Source organism: Terrapene carolina, unplaced genomic scaffold, assembly GCF_002925995.2.
Source record: "Terrapene carolina triunguis isolate 2854851 unplaced genomic scaffold, T_m_triunguis-2.0 Scaffold191, whole genome shotgun sequence".
Taxonomy (NCBI): domain Eukaryota; kingdom Metazoa; phylum Chordata; order Testudines; family Emydidae; genus Terrapene; species Terrapene triunguis.
Window position 1 is genome coordinate 2241357 of NW_020664542.1, and position 25553 is coordinate 2266909.

Genomic DNA, 25553 nt, shown 5'->3' on the forward strand with positions numbered 1-25553 from the left:
ACGTGGGGGGTGAAACTTGCACGGGGGCTTGTGTGAGGTGGGTAGGAAAGGACTTTTCAAATTTTGGGGAATGAGAGCATTCTAGTGCTAGAGCAGTCTGCAGGGGTGGAGTGAAAGTTTTAACGGCCCTCGCCGCCCCTCCTTCTTTGGACTTTGGGTGAGGGGGGTGTGGAACTTGGTGGCGGGGGAGGGCGGTTAGAGAGAGACTGCAGCGGGGCTCTCTCCTCCTGTCTCCGGTCCTGCAGAAAATCCACAAGGCGGCGGAGCGTGTCCGTTTGCTCCCTCATTAGTCCAAGCAGCGTTTGAGTCGCCTGCTAGTCCTCCTGTCGCCACCTCTCCTCCCGTTCCATGACTGCTCGGTGCATTAGTGACAAGTTCTCCCTCCACTGTGTCTGCTGGGCTGCCTGGGCTCGGGAGCATCCCATTAGTTCAGCAAACATGTCTTCCCGTGTCCTCTTCTTCCTCCTCCTAATGTGCGCTAGCCTCTGGGCAGATGTGGCTGTGGGAATTGGAAAAAGGGAGTGAATTCCTGAGACAGAGCAATGTATCTGTGAACAGAGAACATAGTCTTTCTCTGTGAACAAGACCATGCAGAGCACCTATCACACGCGCACTGAGGACAAGGTCGAATTTTCGGCCCTCGCCTACAGTGCCTGCGGTCTTGCTGTGGCGAGCTGAGGAGCGGGGCAGGACACCGGACTTTGTCTAGCTGGCAAACATGGTAAGCCGTAGACTTGTGGCTGCTTAAAACTTTAAGAGTGGCACTGGCCTCCTTTCACATAGAAAGCAATGCGAGTCTCTGCTGGCAGCAATCCTGCAAGCATGAACTCTGTCCCTGTCCCACCCCCTCGCGGCTGTAAACTGCGTGGCTGTAAACCGGCGGTTGCAGTTCTGTAAAGGAACGGGCAAGCAGTCCCAATACTAACTGTCCCCTACCTAATTCAAAGCAGGGCGTCATGCCAGACATCACCCTCCTGAGGGTCTCGGAGAGCCAGAAGGAGAAGATGCTTCGGGACAGCCTGCAGAAACCGGGGCCATTTGCTGCTATGCTCTGCAAGGCCATGATCCCCGAATACCTGCTGGCGTTGTGGCATGGAAACGTGTCATACCACGGGGGGCCTAATAAGCTCTCCCTGCCCAGGAACCTGATAGTTAGGCTGGAAAGACACCTGCAGGAGGCCTATGAGGAGTTCTCCCAGGAGGATTTCGCCTCTATCCCAGGACACATCGACCAGTTTTTGGGTTAGGTGCCCTCGGAGGGACAAAAGAGTGGAGCGTCTTGGGCAGTATAATCATGAAGCGGACATTGTGAAATTTTTTTAAAATAGTTCGGACTATATATTGAAGCGCCCAAAGACAGACTAATCATGATACCCTTTCTTCAGATTCCCATTTTGTTGCACTTTACTCTTTACATGTTTTGAAGCACTTTACCCATTGTTAATATTTTAAATGTTCCTGTTCTGTTATAAATAAATGTTTACATGTTTGAAAGCACTTTAGCTATTGTTAATATTTAAAATATGCAAGTTCTGTTAAAAATAAATGTTTACATGTTTACAGCACTTACTGCTTGATCCTTCCCCTGATTCTGTGTCCGGGGTAAGGGATGGGGACGGTTGGTAGGGGATCTCTGTGAGGGTGATGAAGAGCTCCTGGCTGTCGGGGAAATCAGGGGTGCCAGCGCTGTCGACTGCATCGTCCTCCTCATCTCCTTCTTCATCTTCCCCGTCCGCTAACATGTCCGAAGAGGAACCGGCCGAGGACAATATCCCATCCTCAGAGTCCACGGTCACTGGTGGGGTAGTGGTGGCGGCCGCACCTAGGATGGAATGCAGTGCCTCGTAGAAACGGGATGTGTGGGGCTGGGATCCGGAGCGTCCGTTTGCCTCTTTGGTCTTCTGGTAGCCTTGTCTCAGCTCCTTGATTTTCACGCGGCACTGCGTTGCATCCCGGCTGTATCCTCTCTCTGCCATGGCTTTAGAGATCTTCTCGTAGATCTTTGCATTCCGTCTTTTGGAGCGCAGCTCGGCAAGCACGGACTCATCTCCCCACACAGCGATGAGATCCAAGACTTCCCGATCAGTCCATGCTGGGGCCCTCTTTCTAGTCTGGGATTGCACGGCCATCTCTGCTGGAGAGCTCTGCATCATTGCCACTGCTGCTGAGCTCGCCACGCAGGAAATGAGATTCAAACTGCCCAGACAGGAAAAGGAATTCAAATTTTCCCGGGGTGTGGCTGGTCAGAGCATCCGAGCTCGGACTGCTGTCCAGGGCGTCAACAGAGTGGTGCACTGTGGGATAGCTCCCGGAGCTATTAGCGTCGATTTCCATCCACACCTAGCCTAATTCGATATGGCCATTTCGAATTTAGCGCTACTCCTCTCGTTGGGGAGGATTACAGAAATCGATTTAAAGAGAGCTCTATGTCGAACTAAATAGCCTCGTGGTGTGGACGGGTGCAGGGTTAATTCGATTTAACGGTGCTAAATTCGACATAAACGCCTAGTGTAGACCAGGCCTTAGTGTCCACCCTCCTGGCTCTTCCAGGCTCCCACAGCTGGTTGCTGCAGCCTGGTGACTCTTACTCCGGAGGGGATCTAGTAACTTAAAAGTGAAAAAGTCTTCCAGCCTGCCAGGCCTATTAGCACATCATTGAAACCGTTAAAGAGCCATTCAAGTGGTAATGAAGCCAATTAACAGGCATTTGCCAAACCCCAGGTATATATTGTCACTTTCTGAATTTACTGACAAAAACAGTTGTTCATTACTGTAATATTTACTCAGAACATGTTAGTCTACAGGACCTTAGTTTAAAATTTACTTTAAAAATATTTCATTGGTGAAGATTATAAAATCACATCTCTAAAAAATCCTTGCATAGATTTTTAGATGCACAATCATCTTTAGCCTTAAATGCTTAGATCTTCAGATATACAGTTTTTTAAATAAATCCTTCAAAAGACCTCCCTTATCTAAAATACACATTTTAATTTTAATTACTATAGTAAAAAAAACCTTGCTTCTAAAGTCTTCCTGTCCATCCCTTTCTCCCTTCATACACCCCTCCCTGCCGCTGAAGAGAGCCCTTAAAGGGACAACACCTCTTTCCTTCCAGATAGCTGGAGTTTCCCTTTCTTTACTTCTGACTATCTGATGAACTAGTTTTACAAGAACCCTCCAGCAAAATCAGTACCTTAGTAAGATACAAAATCCTTTGTTATGCCTAAAATCTTTGGAAACATATTTTATAAAGTTGCTGAAATTTCATATACATGTCTATTGTTATGGCGATCACACAAAGTAAATTAGTGTTCCCTTTTTCTAAAAGCAATGACACACTAAACCTCTGTGACTGATAATTTAAAATAATGTCTTTGTTTCAGTGAGTTAAATATGTAGTAATCTGGAATGATTACTTTATGAAGACTTAAGAGTACATTTAAAATATAAAATTGGCTTAGAAATACTGATTAAGAAAATGTAAAACAGAGAAGAGCTGCATCATGTATTCCATTATATTTAATGTTGTATTCCGCAGGACAGCTGACTCACCCTTACTACAAAGTTTTTGCAAATAAATCTCTGACAAACTATATCAAAAAACCTGTGACTGACATTTTTTATTCCCAAATTTAGTGCTTTTATTAGGTACCTTCTCCATATCCATTCTGCATGAGGTAGAGGGTACGTGGGTCTCTGCGGGGAACTGTGACTCTCTGCCACAGTGAGGCAGACCGGGCATCTCGCTATCCTTTGCTCCCTCACTCCCCCTGCCCCCCACCCCCCAGACTGTGAGCCTAGGCTGCCGTCGGGCATAGGGGCACCTGTTTAATACTACTACGTAGGGCACCATAAATCTTAAGGATGGCCCTGCCCCCTGGAGTACCCTTGTGGACCCCCAGGGGTCCGTGGACCCCAGTTTGAGAAACTCTACATTACATTTCAAACACATGCAGGCTAATACATTGCATTAGGAATATGAGCATACATACTGCCTTTTTAACATCTAGGCAATGAAGCAATTTGAACAGACTTGCCTTCAACCAAAATAGATGCTTCAGTTTTGACACCTTCGGCTTCAAACTTGTATTTTCCAGCATGACTATCTTCTACTGTGTCTATCAGTTTGTGGACCAGGCCATATTTTTCAGAAGAGACTTCATCCAGGCCTGTTAGCTGCTGTGTAAAGGACAGAGAGACATTTTTTCTTTACAGGAACTATCAAATAGTTTGGCAGGACAAATGTCAGATGGGACTTTCTGGTTTATCAATATGGTTATTCAAAAGAAGATAACACACTAGAGCTGTTTGGAAAATGACTGTTCAACTGAAGGGAAATTTTCACACACCCCTTTTCATCAAAAAAATTTGGATTTTTTTGGGAGGGGGAGGAAAAGAAAATTTGGTCAACATTTTTAATTAAAAAAAATCATTTTCCATTAAAAATGTTGAACACATTTTCTTCAGAAAACTGAAAATCCAAACATTTTTGATGAAAATTGATTTTATTTATTATTTTTTTTTGGTGAAAATGTCCCTTCAGTTGAACTGTCATTTTCCATCAAAAAAAATTTGAATGGAAAATTCATCTCTATAAAACACCCCCACAGATATTCAGGACTATTTAGAAAAGCTGGATGAGCACAAATCCATGGGGCCGGATGCGCTGCATCCGAGGGTGCTAAAGGAGTTGGTGGATGTGATTGCAGAGCCATTGGCCATTATCTTTGAAAACTCATGGCGATCGGGGGAGGTCCCGGGTGTCTGGAAAAAGGCTATTGTAGTGCCCATCTTTAAAAAAAGTGAAGGAGGAGGATCCAGGGAACTACAGGCCAGTCAGCCTCACCTCAGTCCCTGGAAAAATCATGGAGCAGGTCCTCAAGGAATCAATTCTGAAGCACTTCGAGGAGAGGAAAGTGATCAGGAACAGTCAGCATGGATTCACCAAGGGCAAGTCATGCCTGACTAACCTAATTGCCTTCTATGAGGAGATAACTGGGTCTGTGGATGAGGGGAAAGCAGTGGATGTGTTATTCCTTGACTTTAGCAAAGCTTTTGATACGGTCTTCCATAGTATTCTTGCCGGCAAATTAAAGAAGTATGGGCTGGATGAATGAACTATAAGGTGGATAGAAAGCTGGCTAGATCGTCGGGCTCAACGGGTAGTGATCAATGGCTCCATGTCTAGTTGGCAGCCGGTATCAAGTGGAGTGCCCCAAGGGTCGGTCCTGGGCCAGTTTTGTTCAATATCTTCATTAATGATCTGGAGGATGGCGTGGACTGCACTCTCAGCAAGTTTGCAGATGACACTAAACTGGGAGGAATGGTAGATACGCTGGAGGGTAGGGATAGGATAAGAGGGACCTAGACAAATTAGAGTATTGGGCCAAAAGAAACCTGATGAGGTTCAACAAGGATAAGTGCAGAGTCCTGCACTTAGGACAGAAGAATCCCATGCACTGCTACAGACTAAGGACCGACTGGCTAGGCAGGAGTTCTGCAGAAAAGGACCTAGGGGTTACAGTGGATGAGAAGCTGGATATGAGTCAACAGTGTGCCCTTGTTGCCAAGAAGGCTAATGGCATTTTGGGCTGTATAAGTAGGGGCATTGCCAGCAGATCGAGGGACGTGATCATTCCCCTCTATTCGACATTGGTGAGGCCTCATCTGGAGTACTGTGTCCAGTTTTGGGCCCCACACTACAAGAAGGATGTGGAAAAATTGGAAAAAGTCCAGCGGAGGGCAACAAAAATGATTAGGGGGCTGGAGCACATGACTTATGAGGAGAGGCTGAGGGAACTGGGATTATTTAGTCTGCAGAAGAGACGAATGAGGGGGGATTTGATAGCAGCTTTCAACTACCTGAAAGGGGGTTCCAAAGAGGATGGATCTAGACTGTTCTCAGTGGTACCAGATGACAAACAAGGAGTAATGGTCTCAAGTTGAAGTGGGGGAGGTTTAGGTTGGATATTAGGAAAAACTTTTTCACTAGGAGGGTGGTGAAGCACTGGAATGGGTTACCTACGGAGGTGGTGGAATCTCCTTCCTTAGAGTTTTTAAGGTCAGGCTTGACAAAGCCCTGGCTGGAATGATTTAGTTGGGGATTGGTCCTGCTTTGAGCAGGGGGTTGGACTACATGACCTCCTGAGGTCCCTTCCAACTCTGATATTCTATGATTCTATGATATCACAAACCTGCTAATTTTTCTGCCTAGCCAAAGCAAATATTGTGGTCTTTTTAGCTTGCTTGCAGTCTTTTCTCCTGGAAGCCGGGTAGCACACCAAACATAGCAGCCAAATACAATGGAAGTGCAAAATTTCAAACTATTTGGATTATCAAGTGCAGTTCAAAATATTCACACAAGATACAGGGAAACATTTGATTTTTTTTAATTGGGAGACAAAGGGAACTGGACTTGGGAAGTAAGAATGCTCAATGTATCAAATGAAACTGAATACAAAATCCAGGTGTGACAAAGTGGGAATTTTCTGTAGTATTTTTATGATGCTTGTGTGTGCCTCAGTTTCCCCCCTACATAGCTTTTCTACCCAGTGGGAGAAAAATGATTAAGTTTGCTATTGGGGCAGACAAAGAGATATGTGGGGGGTATGCCACTTAGCTGTCTGAGTGGACTGAATGGGTCATTAGAAGGACTGGTCAAGGTCAACCCTTATCAATGGAAAATCTGAGAAGAACATAGAAAACCCCAAAGGCCATATCACTGACACCTAGCAATCAACAACCCAGAGGAAATAGTTTTCCCCCACCTCTCACCCCTGGGTTTGAACTCAGCATGGACTTATCTGGAAAACAAAGGACTGGGAGGTGACCAAAAGGGAATAAAGAGTTGGTTTCTGGAAGAGGCTGGAAGCTCTCTACTGGGACTGACTAAGGAAGTCAACAGAGCCTGAAAAGGGAGTTAACTACAGCTTGGCTAGTGAATTACTCTGGCCTGCCTAGAATGGACTATGCTTTAACCTTCGTTTCTCTACGCTAACTTAAGGACTTCCAGTGCTGTGTTCCAGTTGACCAATATATCCTGCTCTGTTTTGAAAACTCTGCTTGGGTGTCACTACAAATACTTGCTGGGGTGCATTAGCTCCTGAAGTGTGTACAAGTCTCTAACCAGGAGTCCACTTCAGTGGGACTCGCTGAGGAGAGCTCATGGTATGAAAAAGGAGTGCTGAAACCCAGAGGCTCCAATCTAGGAGGTGGTGAGGCAGCAGGGCCTACCCTGAAGGACAAGTGGGACTCCTTGGAGGTCTGCCACACTGACTGGGTTACTCCAAAAGATTTTCTAAAAGCTGGGGTGTAGCACAGATCCTCTGTAGCAACAAGCAGCTCAAAACAGGGCATTTCCTCAGCTGTGTCCACCATAGCTCATTATTCATCCCCAGGTAAGATCCTATGTCTTGGTCACTATTGCTTAATTACTATGATATTCTTTGATTATTTAACTGGTAACCCTTCATATAAGCACTGTTGGACTAATATATGCCCTACTAAGGGCCTGATCCGAAGTCCATTAAAGTCAATGTGCGTCTTTCCATTGACCTCAGTGGGCTTTGGATCAGGCCCTAATATATTAAGCTGTCTCCATTCCTCTCCATCCCTACTCCTAAAACCTGGCTCCATGCCTGGGTCATTTCTCATCTGGACTACTGCAATCTCATCCTCAGTGGCCTTGTGACCCAAACCATTCTCCTGCATTGTATTGAGACATTGCATCTAATTTGTCTGATCTTAAGTGGTGCTGAGCATTGATTTCAATGAGCGCTGTGGATGGTCCACACCACACCTGAAGTTCCTTGGAGAAGGCACCTTGGTTTTCTTTGTGTTTCTGAATGCACCTAATACGTATATGCATTCTAAATAATCAGTAGTGGGGAGAAGAAAGGAGGCTCTTCCCTTCCCTGCCCATGTCAAGGAAAATGAGATGGAAAAAAACCTCACAATACCCTCCTAGTGTAGATGTGAGAATGCAAATGGCCCTGCGGTGGGATTGGGGAGGAACCCTGCCCAATTCCCCTTGGGAGGCTTGAGCCAAACAGGCTCGGGTGCAATCCCACACAGGTCAGACTCAGTGGCCAGGGAGACTAGTCTGCTGCCTTCCCTTACAGTGGAAACTGGGGCACCACCGCACAGGACCCTGACTCTCAGCCACAAGAAAGTGGGGCAGAATGAGGAAACACCTTGCCATAATATCGCATGAAAGTTGTAGCCAGCGAGTGAAATAAGTCTTTGGTGTCCCAGGAAAACAGTGAGCTATTGCATCCTTACCTTGAATTCATCTTTAAACCAGATTCCCTCCACCTGATCGTTACTGAGGCTGCAAGACAGCACATCGGGTTTCCCTTTCTGGGCACTGACATCAGACAAACCTTTGTCGAAATGGCAATGTGATTCTGAACATACAGAGAGGAAAACAGCCCACATGGGAAATGCACTGACCATTTGTTACACAAGAGAACATACTGGGGGAGTAACATCTGAGCACAAAAATGCCTGTGCAGATGGGAAGAACAGGCACCACTCTTATAAAAAGAACTTCTACAGTAATAATCCCAAAATACTACTGGGCCGGATCCTCAGATGTTGTAAACTGACACTGACTTAATTGGGGTCATGCTGATATACATCAACTGAGGATCAGCCAACATTCTGCATGCAAGTCAAGTCAATATAATGGACAAGTAGATACACTACAAGCTTGATTTCAAGTGTGTTGTATTTAAGTGGGCACACATATCCCAGTCCCTCATTCCCATAAGAAACTCAGCACAAAACCAGAACTATCTGGCATTATAGGTCTGATCCATACTCAGTTAAGTAGTCTTTATTCTCATGAGCAGCCTCATTGACTTCAGTGGTGTTAGTCAGATAAGGCCAACTAACATGAGTAAGAATTTTCTGGGTTGGATTTTATGTGCATTTTCATATAACAGAAAATTTGGCACTGAATGGGTCTCAGGGCTGTTGAAAAATGGAGATATTTGCACTGGACATTATTAGAAACAATAAAGTAAAAGGGTCTGTTTTGAACTATTGGGAGATGGCAAAGAAATATGGATACCTTACTTGAAAAGATATGGAAACTAATTTTTTTGTTAATTGGATAATGTCTATTCCTTGTGTGCTTTTAGTCTGTTTATTTCATAGGAAGGAGTTAGAAGGGCTTAGAGGGGGGTTCCAGAGAGATCTCACAATAATTCTAACAGCTATCATTAATATATACCATTTCTATTGCAAGGATCTCAAGGCACTTTAACAGACAATTATAAATCTCTTCCCAACCTCCTGGAAGTGGTGAAGTTACTATCTCCATTTAAAGATATGGAAGCTGAGACAAACATTTTCAACTCTCTCCTTCCAGAGGTGTTGAGCACATGGAGCTCCCATCGACTTCAGCTACAAGTTGGGAGCATCAGCACTTCTGTAAATCAGATCCAAGTTAGGCACCCAAAACAGGAGAAACCCAAAATCAGTGACCACTTTTAAAAATCTGGGCCTGTGATTTACAAAGGAAAGGATCACAAAGGAAATTTGTGGCACAGTCACAGATAGAACAAGTATCAGAGGGGTAGCCATGTTAGTGTGGATCTGTAAAAAGCGACAAAGAGTCCTGTGGCACCTTATAAACTAACAGACGTATTGGAGCATAAGCTTTCGTGGGTGAATACCCAATTCATCTGACGAAGTGGGTATTCACCCACAAAAGCTTATGCTCCAATACGTCTGTTAGTCTATAAGGTGTGTGATAGACCCAGACCAGCTGGGAACAGCAGAGTAGCAGAAGGGAGATATACTGGCCACTGGATAAGTAGTTTTCTGTTCCCTGAGTGACCAGAGCAGGGGCTGCGCCAGGCTAATAGACCACCTGACTCCAATTAACCTGCTAAGAGTCAGGTGAGGCAGTTAAGCACCTGACTCTAATTAAGGCCCCTCTGATGCTATAAAAGGGCTCACTCCAGTCAAGCCAGGGGGAGCCAGGGAGCAGGAAGTGTGTGTGAGGAACTGGGAGCAAGAGGTGTGCAAGAAACTGAGAGTGAGTAGGCGTACTGCTGGAGGACTGAGAAGTACAAGCGTTATCAGACATCAGGAGGAAGGTCCGGTGGTGAGGACAAAGAAGGTGTTGGGAGGAGGCCATGGGGAAGTAGCCCAGGGAGTTGTAGGTGTCGTGCAACTGTACCACGAGGCACTCTAAACAGCTGCAGTCCACAGGGCCCTGGGCTGGAACCCGGAGTAGAGGGCGGGCCCAGGTTCCCCCCATACCTCCCAACTCCTGATCAAACACAGGTGGAATTGACCTGGACTATTGCTTCTACCAGAGGGGAAGGTCTCTGGACTGTTTCCTGACCCACAGGGTGAATCTGTGAAGCGAGCAAATCTGCCAATAAGCGCAGGACCCACCAAGGTAGAGGAGGAACTTGGTCACAGGTGCCACAGGACTCTTTGTTGCTTTTTACAGATAGAACAGAAAGCCTCCAAGTTCTCAGGCCTAGGACTCAACCACAAGATTATCCTTCTTCTCTAAAATACTAGAGCAATAGCACTATAAAAGCCATCAATGAAAAATGAATACCTCTTGCTTCATCTTGGAGAAAACCTCCTCTTCTTTTCCAGTCTCTGTTTTTCAAGGTTTCTTCTGCACTTAGTCCCCTGGCATTAAGGCCTCGCATCTGTCCTCTTCTGGCATCAGCCTGGACTCCACCATGATAGCCTGACATCTGATCATAACCTAGTGACCCTTCACCATGAACACCTGGCATTCTCCCATCAATGGAGCCATCCTGTAATTTACCTCCTGCACCAACAGCTGCTCCACCAAGGGCAGGATCCCTGCCATGAAGGGAACCCAAGTGTCCTAAACCACTATTACCACCACTGGCAACTGCTCCATCTAAGATAGAATTTCTGCTGTCAAGTGAACCCGTGCCCCAAGCTCCTATGAATTCACCACCAGTACCAGGTCCTGCCCCACCTAGCACTAAACCTTTGCCATGTATGGAATCCAACACACCTGCCCCACCTACTCCAGCACCAGCACTAGTGCCACCAAACATACCATCCTTATCATAGAAAGACTCCATGCCCTCTGCACCACTTAGACCAGCACCAGGCCCAGCTCCACTTACCTTACCATTCTTACCATAGAGAGACCCTATGCCTCCTGCACCTGCTGCTCCACTTAGCATAGAATCCTTGCCATCAACACCCATTCCACCTGCAACACCAGCACCAGCTCCACCTAACATGCCATCTTTGCCATAGCAAGAACCTGCACCACCTAAGCCAGCACCAATCCCAGCGCCAGCTCCCCCTAGCATAGCATCTCTGACCCCAGCACCATCTAGTCCACGTCCAGCACCAGCTCTACCTAGCATAGCATCCTTGCCAGAGAGAGAACCCATGCTTCCTGTACCTGCTAATCCAGCACCAGCACCACCAACACCATGTCCACCTAAAATCGGATCCTTACCATAGAGAGAGCCCATTCTTCCTGCACTATCTAGACCAGTACCAGCTCCACCTAGCATACCATCCTTACCACAGAGATAGCCCTCACCCCTTGAATCACCTAGACCAGCACTGTGCATACCATTCTTGCCATAGAGAGAACCCGTCAGATCCCCTGCTCCTCCTAATCCAGCATCAGCTCCACCAGGTATAGCATCCTTGCCAGAAAGAGTTCCCATCCTCCCTGAGCTACTTACACCAGCACCAAAACCAACAGCCCCGGAGCCAGCTCCACCTATCATTCCATTCTTACCATAGAGAGACACCATGCCCTCTGCACCACCAAAACCACTACCAGCCCCAGCCGCACCTGCTCCACCTAGCATACCATCATTACCATAGAGAGACTCCATGGCCCCTGGACTACCTAAATCATCACCACCAACACCAGTACCAGCCCCATCTCCACCTAGCATATCATCCTTACCATAGGGAGACCTAAATCCTCCTGCATCACCTAAACCAGCACTAGCACCACCAATCTCAGCCTCATCTCCACCAGCCACAGCCCCAACTGCACCTCTCATACCATCCTTACCATAAGGAGACTTCATGCCACATGCATCACCTAGACCAGCATCACGGGCACCAGCCCCAGCAAGCATATCATCCTTATCATAAAAAGACCTTATGCCTCCTGCACCTGTTGATCCAGCACTGGTTCCACCTTTCATACCATCCTTACCACAGAGAGAGCCCATGCTCCCTGCACCACCTGAGCCAGCACCACCAACATCAAATGCACCTAGTATAGCAGATCTGCCACCAGGTGCACCCATGCCTCCAGCACCATCTAGTCCAATACCAACACCAGCTCCACCTAGCATAACATCCTTGCTATAGAGGGAGCCTGCACCTTCTGCACCACCTAGACCAGCAAGACCAGCACCAGCTCCCCCTAGCATGCCATCCTTACCATAGAGAGAACCCATGCCCCCTGCACCACCTAGTCCAGCACCAGAACCACCAGCTCCCCCTAGCATGCCATCCTTACCAAAGAGGAAGCTTGTGCCCCCTGCATCACCTGAGCCAGCACCACCAACATCAGATGCACCTAGTATAGCATCTCTGTCACCAAAAGCACCCATGTTTCCAGCACCATCTAGTCCAATACCAACACTGGCTCCACATAGCATAACATCCTTGCCATAGAGGGTGCCTGCATCCCCTGTACCACCAAGGCCAGTGCCAGAACCACCAGCTCCCCCTAGCATACCATCCTTGCCATAGAGGGATCCTATACTCCCTGCTCCTCCTAATCCAGCACCACCAGTGTCAGCACCGCCTTCCATGCCATGGAGAGATCCCAACTCTCCTGAGCCTCCTAACCTAGCACCAGCACCACCAAGCATGGAATCTCTACCACCTAAAGAACCCAACGCTCCTGCTCTCCCTAATCCACCACCAGAACCAGCTCCACCCAGCATAGAATCCTCACCATAAAAAGAACACAGATCCCCTTCTTCTATTGCACCACCCATACCAGCTCCACCTAACTTCAAGTCCTGGCCATGAATCTTTCCCACACGTCCACCTTCATTACTAGCCAAACCAAATTTATTCCCATTTGCCACTGAACCTCCATCTGTCCCTGCTCCAGAAAACTGGCTTTTCTCCATCCTTCCATCCTTCCCTACCCTTCCAGTTAGCCCATCTTGTCCCAAAGATCCATGTCGCCAATCAACATCCATTGAGGAGCCATAAAGTTCTCCACTACCATCTTGGTTACTTCCATACTGGCCATCTTTGCCCGTTCCGGTGCTTTTAAGGTGCTTTTGATTCCCAAGGCCTTCTCCCTGTAGAAGTTCCTTGGCACGTTCTTCATCTGGCAATATGGACTTATCTGTCTGCCATCCATTTGTATCTGTTCCATCTCCTTCAGTTTGTCTGCTCTTTCCTCTGGCAGCTGCATTGTAGATACATTGTTTGTTGATTGGAGAAGAAGCCATTCATAGGAAAGAAAAGACAAAAGCAATAGGAAAACAGTGAATAAAAATCTCACATAACGCTGCACCCACCAAATGAAATATCATGCCATTGTAATGAGAAATGTATGAAAGGGGTGGAAATGAGAGCATTAAGTTTTGCACCACGATTTTTATGATTTCATTCCAGGACATTTCACAATACAGAAATTTAATTTTTTGCATAACGGACATTTTCACACCCAGAATATATAAAACTCTTGCATGTTTCCAATGGAAGTTTCAGTCAGAATTTTATGTTTCTCAGTCAAAAAGCAACATTTTAAGTAGAAATGGGTCTGTTCTCACTCCAAAAAGGGACTTAAAGCTGACATGAAAGACAGTGCAACTTTTGCAGCTCCATTTTGTAAATTTCAAAATGAAATGGTAGTTTACAGAGTTTTGTTTCAATTATTTTACCCACCCAGCTTTTATTTACTCATTTAGTTAAATGCATAAAAAGGGTGCCTAACTTATATGCACTAGGCACCGCTGACAAAACTTATATAACCTCCGCTTCAAACAATGCCATACCCTCACAATCACAATTCCCTCCCATTTTCATATGTGCTCTGATGCTCATCAGATTCAGATTAGTCTGCACCACGGGAAGAGTGGAAGGCCCTGAGAGTGATAGTCACTCAGCATTTTATTTTTGGGGTGATGCGGTGTTTAGCCTGAGGATGGGCAGACCCAAAGCCCCATCTAGCTTTTCATCCGCTGGGGGATGCTGTGGTTTTCAGAGGTACAGAGATAGCTGTTGCTGAGAGGAAAAAGGGCCTGTTGGAAGTAAACAAGAAAGTCTGTTATGGCAGTTGGAGACGAACATTTAATGCTCCTCCCCACATTCCACACCCAGCCCTCCCAACTCCCCTCTGCTGAGCAGCAGAGACCTCCTCAGGGGACTTACACAGGGGAGTCTAAACACACCAGTGGGACAGCCAGTAAATGGAGACTATCAGAGGCCTCTTAGAGGAGTTTGCATGGAGCCAGCAGCCAAGGATAGTGGGCCAGCATAGACTCACAGAGATCAGTGTTGACCAAGAGACACCCAGAGGATACCAGCAATATCTAGCAGCCATCTTAGGCCACATGGGGGTTGACAGCAAACCCGATTGATCCTAAAGACATTTTAGGGAGGCCCTGTCTCAGTAGCTCCAGCCTAGAGGTATAATGGGACTGGAGCGAAAGGCCACTTCTGGCTGAATGTGTATCTATGGCAAGTTTAACAGGAAGCCTTCCCTGCAGACTAACCCCTGGCCCTCTGCTGGAGGAGTTTGTCCATCATCACTCAACAAGATGAGCTGCTTTGAGGGAGGTCTAAGTAAAATAGCTGAAAACACTATCCAGGTATCCTGAGGTAGCTTTAAACCTTGAAGAGGCCTGGCTCTAACTAGGTAACTGAGCCTACCAGATTAGGAAGAATCAGTCAACCCCACAGTTCCTGTCATGAGAGGTTGAGGGGATACCATGGACTCAAAGGCAACGTCTCTCTTGTACCTAGCCCTCTCCTGCATTCACCAAAAAGATCACGTACCCAGTGGCTAACAATCCCCACCATACTCCAAAGCACAGGGCCTACTAGTTGAACTGCAGGTTTGGGGCCCTGTCCCTCTAAATCGCCCACCCAAGGAGTAAATACTCCAGTCCTATATATAGGTTCAAATTTGCCTAAATTTTAGTTGTTCCTTAGGTGAGTTAAATAAGGATGTACACTACCAATTGTAAATATGGTTAACAGGCCAGAGATCTGGGGGTTCAAGTTTCCTCATTTGGTCCCAGTTGGGTTGAAGGTCAGCAACTTAATGAAGACGACAGATAGTTGATTTGGATATCCTAATTAGGAGGACCCTACATTAGAAATAGCAGCACTTGGATAGGAATAGTAGATTTTTAGGTCAGAAAGGATAATTGTCATCATCTTGTCTGATCTATTGTGTAACCCAGGCCAGAGATTTTCACCCTGTAATTTCTTCATCAAGTTCCTATCTTGTAGTGAATTTGAGGTGTATTTTTAAGAGAGATCCAGTCTTGATTTAAGGTCTCTAAGTGATGGAGAATCCACTACATTGTAATAAATGAGTCTTATGGCAATAGGGAAAATGAGAGCTTGCAGGTTTTGTCAGTGTTCATAAGAAGGGGAGTTATTCTCTGATCGCCATAGTCCTACTGAAGAGGAAGGCTGAAGTTACTTTCTAATCTGCTTCCAACTTTCCCAGATAGCACTCCAGAGCCCCCAGCCTAACAATCAACTCCTGAGAGCAATCCATGTCTAACGGGAGGCCACCTGGTGACAAAGTTAGGTCCACCATAAGAAAGCAAAACTGAAGCTAAGGGAAGAATAGAGTGTTACTCACGTTCCACCTCAAGCCATGCACTAGAGGAGCAGATTCTGATATCGAGGGTGTAAGTCCCTTCGTCAGTGAGCTGTGTGTTTTTAATCACCAGCTGGTGGGTCAGGCCATCAGGAGAGATGGAGATTTTGTACTTGTCACTCTCCTCAATGGGATGTTTTCTATACAGCCACACAGCATCATAGCAGGGGCTGTATAGGCTGCATTCAAAGATGGCATTTCCTTGCTCATGGCAGTGCACTTCACTAAGCAAGTGTCGGAATCCCACAGGAATGGCTGCAATGGCAAATCAAGGGCTATTAGTCATGTAACATATTTGCCGTGACAGGCAGCTCAGGTCTTTCAGGGAGAAAAGCTATGCTGGAGCCTAGGGAAGTCTCCTACACTCTGGGAGGCTGTGGGAAGAGTGTGTTACATGCCCCCCAAAACAACCCTCCCTTCTATTATATTTTATACAGGAGATATACAAAACGTATCTTGAAGCAAAATAATGTTGTTTCCCTCCTATTGGAGGCCACTATGGAAAGTTACAGTGGGACAGCTGCCACCTCCAGTCCCTCTGCAAGTCTTGGACGGGATGGCTCATTTCCCTTACAAGGACCAAAAAGGAACAGCCCACTTCTGCATCCAATGACCAGGGTAGAATAGTGCCCATTCCCTCATAAGGACTCAGTTGAGACCCCCAAGAGGTGGTCTCTCCAAGTTAGGATTGAGGCCCATTGTCAGGAAAGTGTGGGTGAAGGGGTTGCTTGACTCACCAAGACTAAAAGTGGATGGATGGATGAAAGAAGAAAGAAGGAAAGAAAAATAATTTGAAGTCAGTGAGCTTTTGCTCAGGCAGAAAGAACAACTACCCTGAGATGTGCACCTTAGTCTACTTCTGAGCGGTACAGGAATATATTTGTTTTTTTATCTAACTAGGTACCTATACCTCATCACTGTGGTGTGTGAGCAGGTCACAATCATTCATGGACTTTTAGCCTTACAACACTCCTTTGAGGAAGGGGATTATTATCCTCATTTTACAGAAGGGGAATTGAGGCACAGGGTAAATTAAGTGTCAAACCCAAAGTCATATAAGAAGTCTGTGCTGAACTGAGAATTGAACCTATTCATCCTAATCCAGTGCCCCATCCACGTGACCACCTTTCCTACCCTTTCTCTCTTTGTCACAAGTGTATTATTAGAGAGTAAGAGCCTTTGCCTGCATAGACTTCAGTGGCTATTGGTTTCCACTGATGAGTTTGGAATTTAGTCCCAGATTAGATTTCCCATCTGAAATGTGTTCTTAACACATCCTGGCAAAGTGCATGTTTATAAAGCTCAGGTCCCTACAGTCAGTTTCTAACTCAGTTGAGAAGACATCCACATCCTCCACTTTGATCTGGTACACGCCGGCATCTTCCAGCTGCAGGTGGTTGATGGTGAAGTTGTACTTTTTCCCTGCCTGCCTTAGACAGTGCTTTACTTTGTCATCGTTGAATCCATAATTGATCAGCTGGCCATCCTAAAGGGAGAAAAGAGGCAATTTGCTGAATTAGAGCAATGCACTTGTTTAAATAGAAAGACATTAAATGGGTTTAAAGCACCAACCCAAGACTACCTGAATTCCTAAATGCAATATGTTAAGTGTGAAACACTCAATTTCTAGCATACGGAAGCCCCAGAGATCCAAATCCCTTCAAACACATTACGCCAAATTCATCCCTGGTACAACTCATTGATGTCAATGAGTTATACCAGGGATGGCTAAGAACATAAGAATGGCCATGTTGGGTCAGAGCAATGGTTCATCTAGCACAGTATCCTGTCTTCCAACAGTGGCTAATGTTTCAAAGGGAATGAATAGAAGAGGGCAATCATCAAGTGATCCATCCCCTGTTGTCCACTTCCAGCATCTGGCAGTCAGAGGCTTATGAACATCCAGAACATGGTGTTGCATCCCTGACCATCTTGGCTAATAGCCACTGATGGACCTATCCTCCAGGAACTTATCTAATTCTTTTTTGAATCCAGTATAGTTTTGGCCTTCACACATCCCTTGGCAATGAGTTCCACCAGTTGACTGTTCGTTGTGTGAAGAAGTACTTCCTTTTGTTTATTTTAAACTGGCTGCCTATTAATTTCATTGAGTGACCCCTGGTTCTTGTGTTATGTGAAGGGGTAAATAACACTTCCCTAGTCACTTTCTCAACACCATTCATGATTCTATAGACCTCTATCATATCCCTCCTTAGCTGTCTCTTTTCCAAACTGAATAGTCCCAGTCTTTTTAATCTCTTCTCATATGGAAGCTGTTCCATATCCTTAATCATTTTTGTTGTTCTTCTCTGTACCTTTTCCATTTCTAATAAATCTTTTTTGAGATGGGGTAAGCAGAACTTCACACAGTACTCAAGGTGTGGGTGTACCATGGATTTATATAGTGGCATTATGATATTTACTCTTATTATCTGTCCCTTTCCTTAGGGTTACCATATTTCAACACTGAAAAAAGAGGACACTTCACGGGGGCCTGGCCCTGCCCCAACTCTGCCCCTTCCCCACCCCCGGCCCCGCCCCAACTCCGCCCAGCCCCTTCCCCAAAGCCCCTGCCCCAACTCTGCCCCCTCCTCTGAGCAACCTGCATTCCCCCTCCTCCCTCCTGCTCTGATCTTGGTTGGGGGTTGCTAAGTGCTTACCTGCTCCCTACTCGCCCTGCAGCCCCCCCCGCCCCTGCAGCCTCTGTGACCCCTGCTCCCCACTCACCCTGCAGCCCCTGCACCCCCCGCCCCTGCAGCCTCTGTGACCCCTGCTCCCCACTCGCCCTACAGCCTCTGTGCCCCCCGCCTGCCCTGCCCCTGCAGCCTCTGTGACCCCTGCTCCTCACTCGCCCTGCAGCCCCTGCACCCCCCCGCCCCTGCAGCCTCTGTGACCCCTGCTCCCAACTCGCCCTGCAGCCCCTGCACCCCCTGCCCCTGCAGCCTCTGTGACCCGTGCTCCCCACTCGCCCTGCAGCCCTTGCACCCTCCTGCCCCTGCAGCCTCTGCGCCCCCCGCCTGCCCTGCCCCTGCACCCCCCCGCCCCTGCAGCCTCTGTGACCCCCCTGCTCCTCATTCGCCCTGCAGCCCCTGCACCCCCCGCCCCTGCAGCCTCTGAGACCCCTGCTCCCCACTCGCCCTGCAGCCCCTGCATCCCCCTGCCCCTGCCTGCCCTGCTCCCCCTCGCCCTGCAGCCCCTGCACTCCCCTGTCCCTGCAGCCTCTATGCCCCCGCCTGCCCTGCTCCCCCGCTCACCTGGCAGCCTCTGCCTGCTGGGGGCTTCAGACACTCGGCAGCGCGGGTCCCTGCAGCCCCGGCCGCAGCTTCCTTCCTGCCGCCGAGCACGTTCCCCGACCTGTCTGTCCCCGCCGGAAACAGCTCCCACGGCGCCGGGTTCCAAGCTGTGTGGGGCAACGGGGCCACAGGAAGGGTCCCCCAGTGGCCGGGGGGTCCCTGCCCGCGAGGGAAGCCCGAGCCCCCCCTGTTCCCTGCCTGAGCATTGTAGCTGGGGCAGTTGGGCTGCGCTGCAGACCTGGCGGATCATGCTGGGCAGACCCTGGTTTATGCCTCCCTATTTCCCCGGACATGTCCGCTCTTTGGAAATTCCCCCCAGATGGGGATTTGAGCACCAAAAAGCCGGACATGTCTGGGGAAATCCGGACGTATGGTAACCCTACTTTCCTAACAGTTCCTAACATTCTATCCACTGGATCACCTTTGTCCACATGTTTGTTGGCCCTATAGCAGGGGTCGGCAACCTTTGGCACGTGGCTCGCCCCCATTGGCCTGGAGCGGCGAACCGCAGCCAGTGGGAGCTGTGATCAGCTGAACCTGCGCACACGGCAGGTAAACAAACCGGCCCGGCCTGCCAGGGTGCTTACCCTGGCGAGCCGCATGCCAAAGGTTGCCGACCCCTGCCCTATAGCCTATTATTGCTGATAATGGGCAGTTGCTGCTCATTGCTTATGAAAACTGACTTCACAATGAGCCCTGTACAGAACTCTCTTAAATGAGGAAAAAATATTTATTTGCCTGATTCACATGGCATTTTGAGGCTTAATTAATTAGTTTCTCATTGTAGCTTTGAAGATGTAAATGCTCAGGGTGCTTAGACTCTCTCCTAATGTGGATGGAATAGCTTGTGATCAAACTGCCCTCCAATTTTTGATTTTACTCACAATCTCTGCTACCATTTGTGGCTGCATGAACCACTTCCTCACCCATTTGTTTCATAGCTTCACAGAGTTTAAGGGCAGAAGGGACCATTAGATCATCTAGTCTGACTTCCTCTATAACACAGGCCGGAGAATTTCCCCAGTTATCGCTGTGTTGAGTCCAGTAACTTGTGTTTGGCTAAAGCATATCTTCCAGAAAGACATGCAGTCTTGATCTGAAGACTTCAAGAAATAGAGAATCCACCACTTCCTTTGGTAGTTTGTTCCAATGGTTAATCACGCTCGCTGTTAAAAATGTGCGCAGTATACAGAGCAGTATACTGCTCACCAGTAGCGTAGCTAGCGGGGTGCAGGGGAAGCAGCTGCTTCCCCCACCTTTCCAAAAGCGGCCAGAGGAGTGAGGGGGGCGCAGGCTGGCGGCCCGCAGCACGGCCGGCAGCCATGGGGGGGCGGCGGGCACGGCCGGCGGAGCGGGGGGGGGGGGCAGGGCGGCGGGCGGCCGCGGCGGCCACCGGGGGGTGGGGGGCAGGCTGGCGGCCGGCAGCCGCGGCCAGAGGGGGGTGGGGTGCAGGCTGGCGGCCTGCAGCGCAGCCGGCAGCCGCAGCCGGAGGAGCGAGGGGGGGGCGCAGGCTGGCAGCCCGCAGCACAGCCGGCAGCCATGGGGGGGCGGCAGGCTCGGCCGGAGGAGCGGGGGAGCGCAGCATGGCGGCCGGCAGCCGCAGCCGGAGGAGCGAGGGGGGGGCCACAGGGGTGGCACGGCAGGGCCGGAGGAGCCATGGGAGGGGAGGGGCGGTGCAGCCGGAGGAGGAGCCAAGGGGGGGCGCAGAGCGGTCGGAGGAGGAGCCAAGGGGGGGCGCCTTTTTTATGTTTGCTCCCCCTCCTCTTAGAAGCTGGCTACACCACTGCTGCTCACCACTCCTTGTTCATACAGCCAAAGATCCCGTTATCTCTTTTTGATACACGTTGCACTGAGAGTTCATTTGGCAGTGCATAAATGTCTCTAAAACGGCTATAAAAACTGCATACATAGGATAGGCATATTAGGAAAATATTTAATGTATTTTTAGCTGTTTCTGAATGCAATGTAGCAGCAGGAAATGAGGAAGAGGACTCAGCACTATGTGATCATCCTGCTGTTCATAAATCACCTGCACCATCTAATGACCATGGCTGTGAACTTCTGTAACTAGGTCTAATTTTTAATTTCCTTGAGAGTCCTCTTTGAAAGAAGACAGGGACACAATGCCCATCAAAATGAATTAGACTAGTCTGAATTTGCTGATTTGAGACTGCAGGCATCAATTTATTGCCTGTGGGGTTCTTGAATTTCCATGGAGGACCCTGATGGACTTCAGCCCACTTCTTCGGATGCATATAGAGTGGAACATATATTGAGGAGATATATATACACACATACAGAGAGCATGAGCAGGTGGGAGTTGTCTTACCAACTCTGAGAGGCCAATTAAGTAAGTGAAAAAAAACTTTTGAAGTGATAATCAAGATAGCCCAGTACAGACAGTTTGATAAGAAGTGTGAGAATCCTTCCAAGGGGAGATAGATTCAATGTTTGTAATGGCTCAGCCGTTCTCAGTCCTTATTCAATCCTAAATTGATTGTATCTAGTCTGCATATCAATTCCAGCTCAGCAGTCTCTCGTTGGAGTCTGTTTTTGAAGTTTTTCTGTTGTAAGATAGCCACCCGCAGGTCTGTCATTGAATGACCAGAGAGGTTAAAGTGTTCTCCCACTGGTTTTTGAGTATTATGATTCCTGATGTCAGATTTGTGTCCATTAATTCTTTTGCGTAGAGACTGTCCGGTTTGGCCAATGTACATGGCAGAGGGGCATTGCTGGCACATGATGGCATATATCACGTTGGTAGATGTGCAGGTGAACGAGCCCCTGATGGTATGGCTGATGTGATTAGGTCCTATGATGATGTCACTTACTTAATTGGCCTCTCAGAGTTGGTAAGACAACTCCCACCTGTTCATGCTCTCTGTATGTGTGTATATATATCTCCTACTCTATATGCATCCGAAGAAGTGGGCTGTAGCCCACGAAAGCTTATGCTCTAATAAATTTGTTAGTCTCTAAGGTGCCACAAGTACTCCTGTTCTTTTTGCGGATACAGACTAACACGGCTGCTACTCTGAAACCTGATGGACTTGAATCTTTATTGTAACCCCTTCATCTTCTGCGCTTCAGGTTTCATGCCACATCCATCAGCAGAGGACAACTGGATGGGACTCCCACTTCAATTATGCTCCTTAATCAACCAAAGGGGTTGCTATTGAGAGACACATTATAAAGCAATTCTTACACACACAGTTGCTGCACAGTGAATCGGGCATGTTATGAGTCAGATCTAAGTGACCACTGTAATCTCAACGTGGCTTGATCTAGCCACTCCATCTCCCACCTTACCTTGTACAGGTAAATTCTGCTCTCAGGATTTTTCAGGTCCATCTCTAGATGGAATGTAGCATTCCCCTCCTTATTGACCTTGATGTGTTTGAGGTTTGTGACACTGTAGATATACTGTGAAGGACAGACACAAGCACATGGTATATGATAGGGCTGGCTTTGGTAGATCTTCCATTAGATTGTCAAAATGGGGTGGAACCTACTCTACCCACCACTGTATCAGTGTAGCAAAAGGAACAGCACTAGCCCTCCACTTTTTGCTGCTTTAGGCAAGCTGGATAGTACCCAGCAGCCTCCTGGTCACTCATACACAAAGCAAACACCATTGGTCCAATTTTCAAATATAGTTGCCGGTATTGGTTGACCTAATTCTACATTTGAGTGTGTAAATCAGCATTTAGGTGCACAAATATCCATCACAGGCACCCAAATACAAAATTCAGCACCCAGGTTTTAAAAAATGGGCTCCCTGGTACCAATTCCACCAATACCTTGCAAAGTGAAGTCCCCTGAAATTACAGGAGTTACACACAGGTCAGGCTGGAATTGAGCCTTCTTTGTTGTATTGCCACTAATGTTTTGCTGCCCTTGGGTAAAATGTTCAAAAGCATCTAAGTGACTTAGGAGCTTAAATCCCATTTTCTAAAGTGATTTAGGCCCTTAGGAGCTTAAGTCTCATTGAAATCCAATGGTTTTCAAGGTTTGTCTTACCTGTTGTTGCTTGTCCTCTCTGTCCTTCTTCATCTGCTGAAGCTTCCTCAGCATCCCACGGAAGTCAACAATCCCATGCTTTAAACAGATTTTCTCATAATCCTTCCTATCGGCATTCAGCAGCAACTGCCAGACCTGTTCCATGTCAACTTCCTTCTTCTGTGCAGGTAGTGGAGTTCTAAGGAACAGTCACAGGAGGAAAAGCTGGGAGTTTAGATAGGCAACAGGGAGCACCTCTTTCCTCTTATAGAATCATAGAATATCAGGGTTGGAAGGGACCTCAGGAGGTCATCTAGGCCAACCCCCTGCTCAAAGCAGGACCAATCCCCAACTAAATCATCCCAGCCAGGGCTTTGTCAAGCCTGACCTTAAAAACCTCTAAGGAAGGAGATTCCACCACCTCCCTAGGTAACCCATTCCAGTGCTTCACCACCCTCCTAGTGAAAAAGTTTTTCCTAATATCCAACCTAAACCTCCTCCTCTGCAACTTGAGACCATTATTCCTTGTTCTGTCATCTGGTACCATGAGAACAGTCTAGATCCATCCTCTTTGGAACCCTCTTTCAGGTAGTTGAAAGCAGCTATCAAATTCCCCCTCATTCTTCTCTTCTGCAGACTAAACAATCCCAGTTCCCTCAGCCTCTCCTCATAAGTCATGTGCACCAGCCCCCTAATTATTTTTGTTGCCCTCCACAACTTAATTTACCCCTCTTTCATTCTTCATCCCCACCCTTTCTGGAGGTCATATCCACCAGCAAATAAAGACTAGACCGGATGGGACTCTTTCTGAGACACATTGATGCTGCTCCTTAATTGGCCAGAGGTGTTACTGTTGAGATACATGCCACGTGTCTCTGTACCCTTTTTCAGCCATTTCCCCAATAAGTTCAGTGTGAGCTAAAATGCAGGAGCAGAAGAGACACAGATCCCTCAAGGCAAACTTTGTGATACAAGACAGTATCAGCAGCACAACCCTGTAGATGCCTCCTACTGGAGAGCACTGGCACCTCAGCCCCAGAGCCAGTAGCAGAGCACTTTCCATGTGGTGACTCCAAGCAAGCAGAAGCAGGTAGTGTTGCCTGGATGGTCTGTGAAGGGTGGATAGTCACCCCTGCCACAAAGGCTAAACAAGCCTCTTTTATGACACTGGTCCTGCCCCGGGGCCACTCACCGCTTCCTTAACATTTTCCTGAAGTCCTGCAACTCTTTCTTCAGGTCTATAAGAAAAAGAAATGGTAGGATGTGAAAATGGAGTCACCCAACAGGACGTAACACAGAACCAAAAAGAGCTTTAGAAAAACGAAGGCCACCATGGTGCAAAGTGGCCACTGATTTGGGATCTCTCCACTAATAGGTGTCCAAATTGAGACATCTTAGGCCATTTCTGAAAATTTAGCTGAAAACGCACTATTGCAGCTAAATGGCAAGCTGTGTTTTAGATCCCTTTTAGTCCCTCTAGTGCACCCTTTAGGTGACAGGCCTGTCTTCCTCTCACCTTTCCCACCGAGCAACCACGCTGGGACTGGATCTCTGGGTGGCAGCCCCCTTATTTCCCAACCACATTAACACAACAGGTCCAACTGGGCTTGGCACCTGTAAACCATTTTTCTTCAGGGGCTTGTGAGTGACTCAGAAACGGCTTCTTCAAAATCAAAGCACTATTTATTCATCCAAAGGTACATAACAAGCAGAGAAAAGGGATAAAACAACAAAAGGCCTATACACCTGGGTCTTATCTAAAGTTTATTCTTTTCTTGTAAGTTTTGGGTAAGTTCCACTCAGCTCAGATACCCCTTTTCCTGAGAAAGACAGACAGCTCCTGAAGCATTCTCTGTCTCTCTCTGTCAAAGATCCATCCCCAGCCTCTACTGCCTGCTCAATCCCCCTTCCTTCCTAGGCCAGGGACTTTAATAGTTTAATATCCCCTTTGATCCCAGATGTGGGCCTGAGAAAAATAAACCTTGCTAGCTGAGGTTGGAGCCAGACAGGTGGACATTCTCTTATTATTAGCTTCCCCACTGTTTCTCTCTGGTGGTACCTTTTCTTTGCCATTGTTCTATTTCTTGTTTGTTTCCCCTAACAGTCTCCTTTGATTCTGCTTCTTGCAGCCAGGCTGGATAATATCAAGGAGGTTAACTGAAGTGCCTATGATATTCATAGAACATAATATAGATAGCTCTCTTGTTCTTCACACTTACCCTCCTGAGGCTCAGTGGGGAATGGTTTTGCTGTTTTCTTGAAACTAACTGATGAGTTGGGAGAGGAGATAGAGCAAAGAAATAAAAGAAAAAAAAATCATTAGGTAACACAGCCACCATAATAATAATACTAACAACAGACAACCCGCCAACCTTAAGCATATTCTCACCAGCAACCACGCA

The 25553-nt window shown here is 47.4% G+C and overlaps 1 protein-coding gene across 1 annotated transcript in view; it reads right to left on the reverse strand.

Moving 5' to 3' along the window:
• IGFN1 (immunoglobulin like and fibronectin type III domain containing 1) overlaps positions 1 to 25553 on the reverse strand; it is a 50419-nt gene that overhangs the window by 15911 nt on the left and 8955 nt on the right. The window contains exons 5-13 of the mRNA XM_029912130.1: positions 25371 to 25418; positions 24344 to 24389; positions 23173 to 23350; positions 22462 to 22575; positions 17174 to 17345; positions 15842 to 16114; positions 13250 to 13426; positions 8284 to 8408; positions 4041 to 4182 (exon numbers count right to left, since the gene is read on the reverse strand). Coding sequence (XP_029767990.1) covers positions 4041 to 4182; positions 8284 to 8408; positions 13250 to 13426; positions 15842 to 16114; positions 17174 to 17345; positions 22462 to 22575; positions 23173 to 23350; positions 24344 to 24389; positions 25371 to 25418 — 1275 coding nt within the window. The remainder of the gene's footprint in view (positions 1 to 4040; positions 4183 to 8283; positions 8409 to 13249; positions 13427 to 15841; positions 16115 to 17173; positions 17346 to 22461; positions 22576 to 23172; positions 23351 to 24343; positions 24390 to 25370; positions 25419 to 25553) is intronic.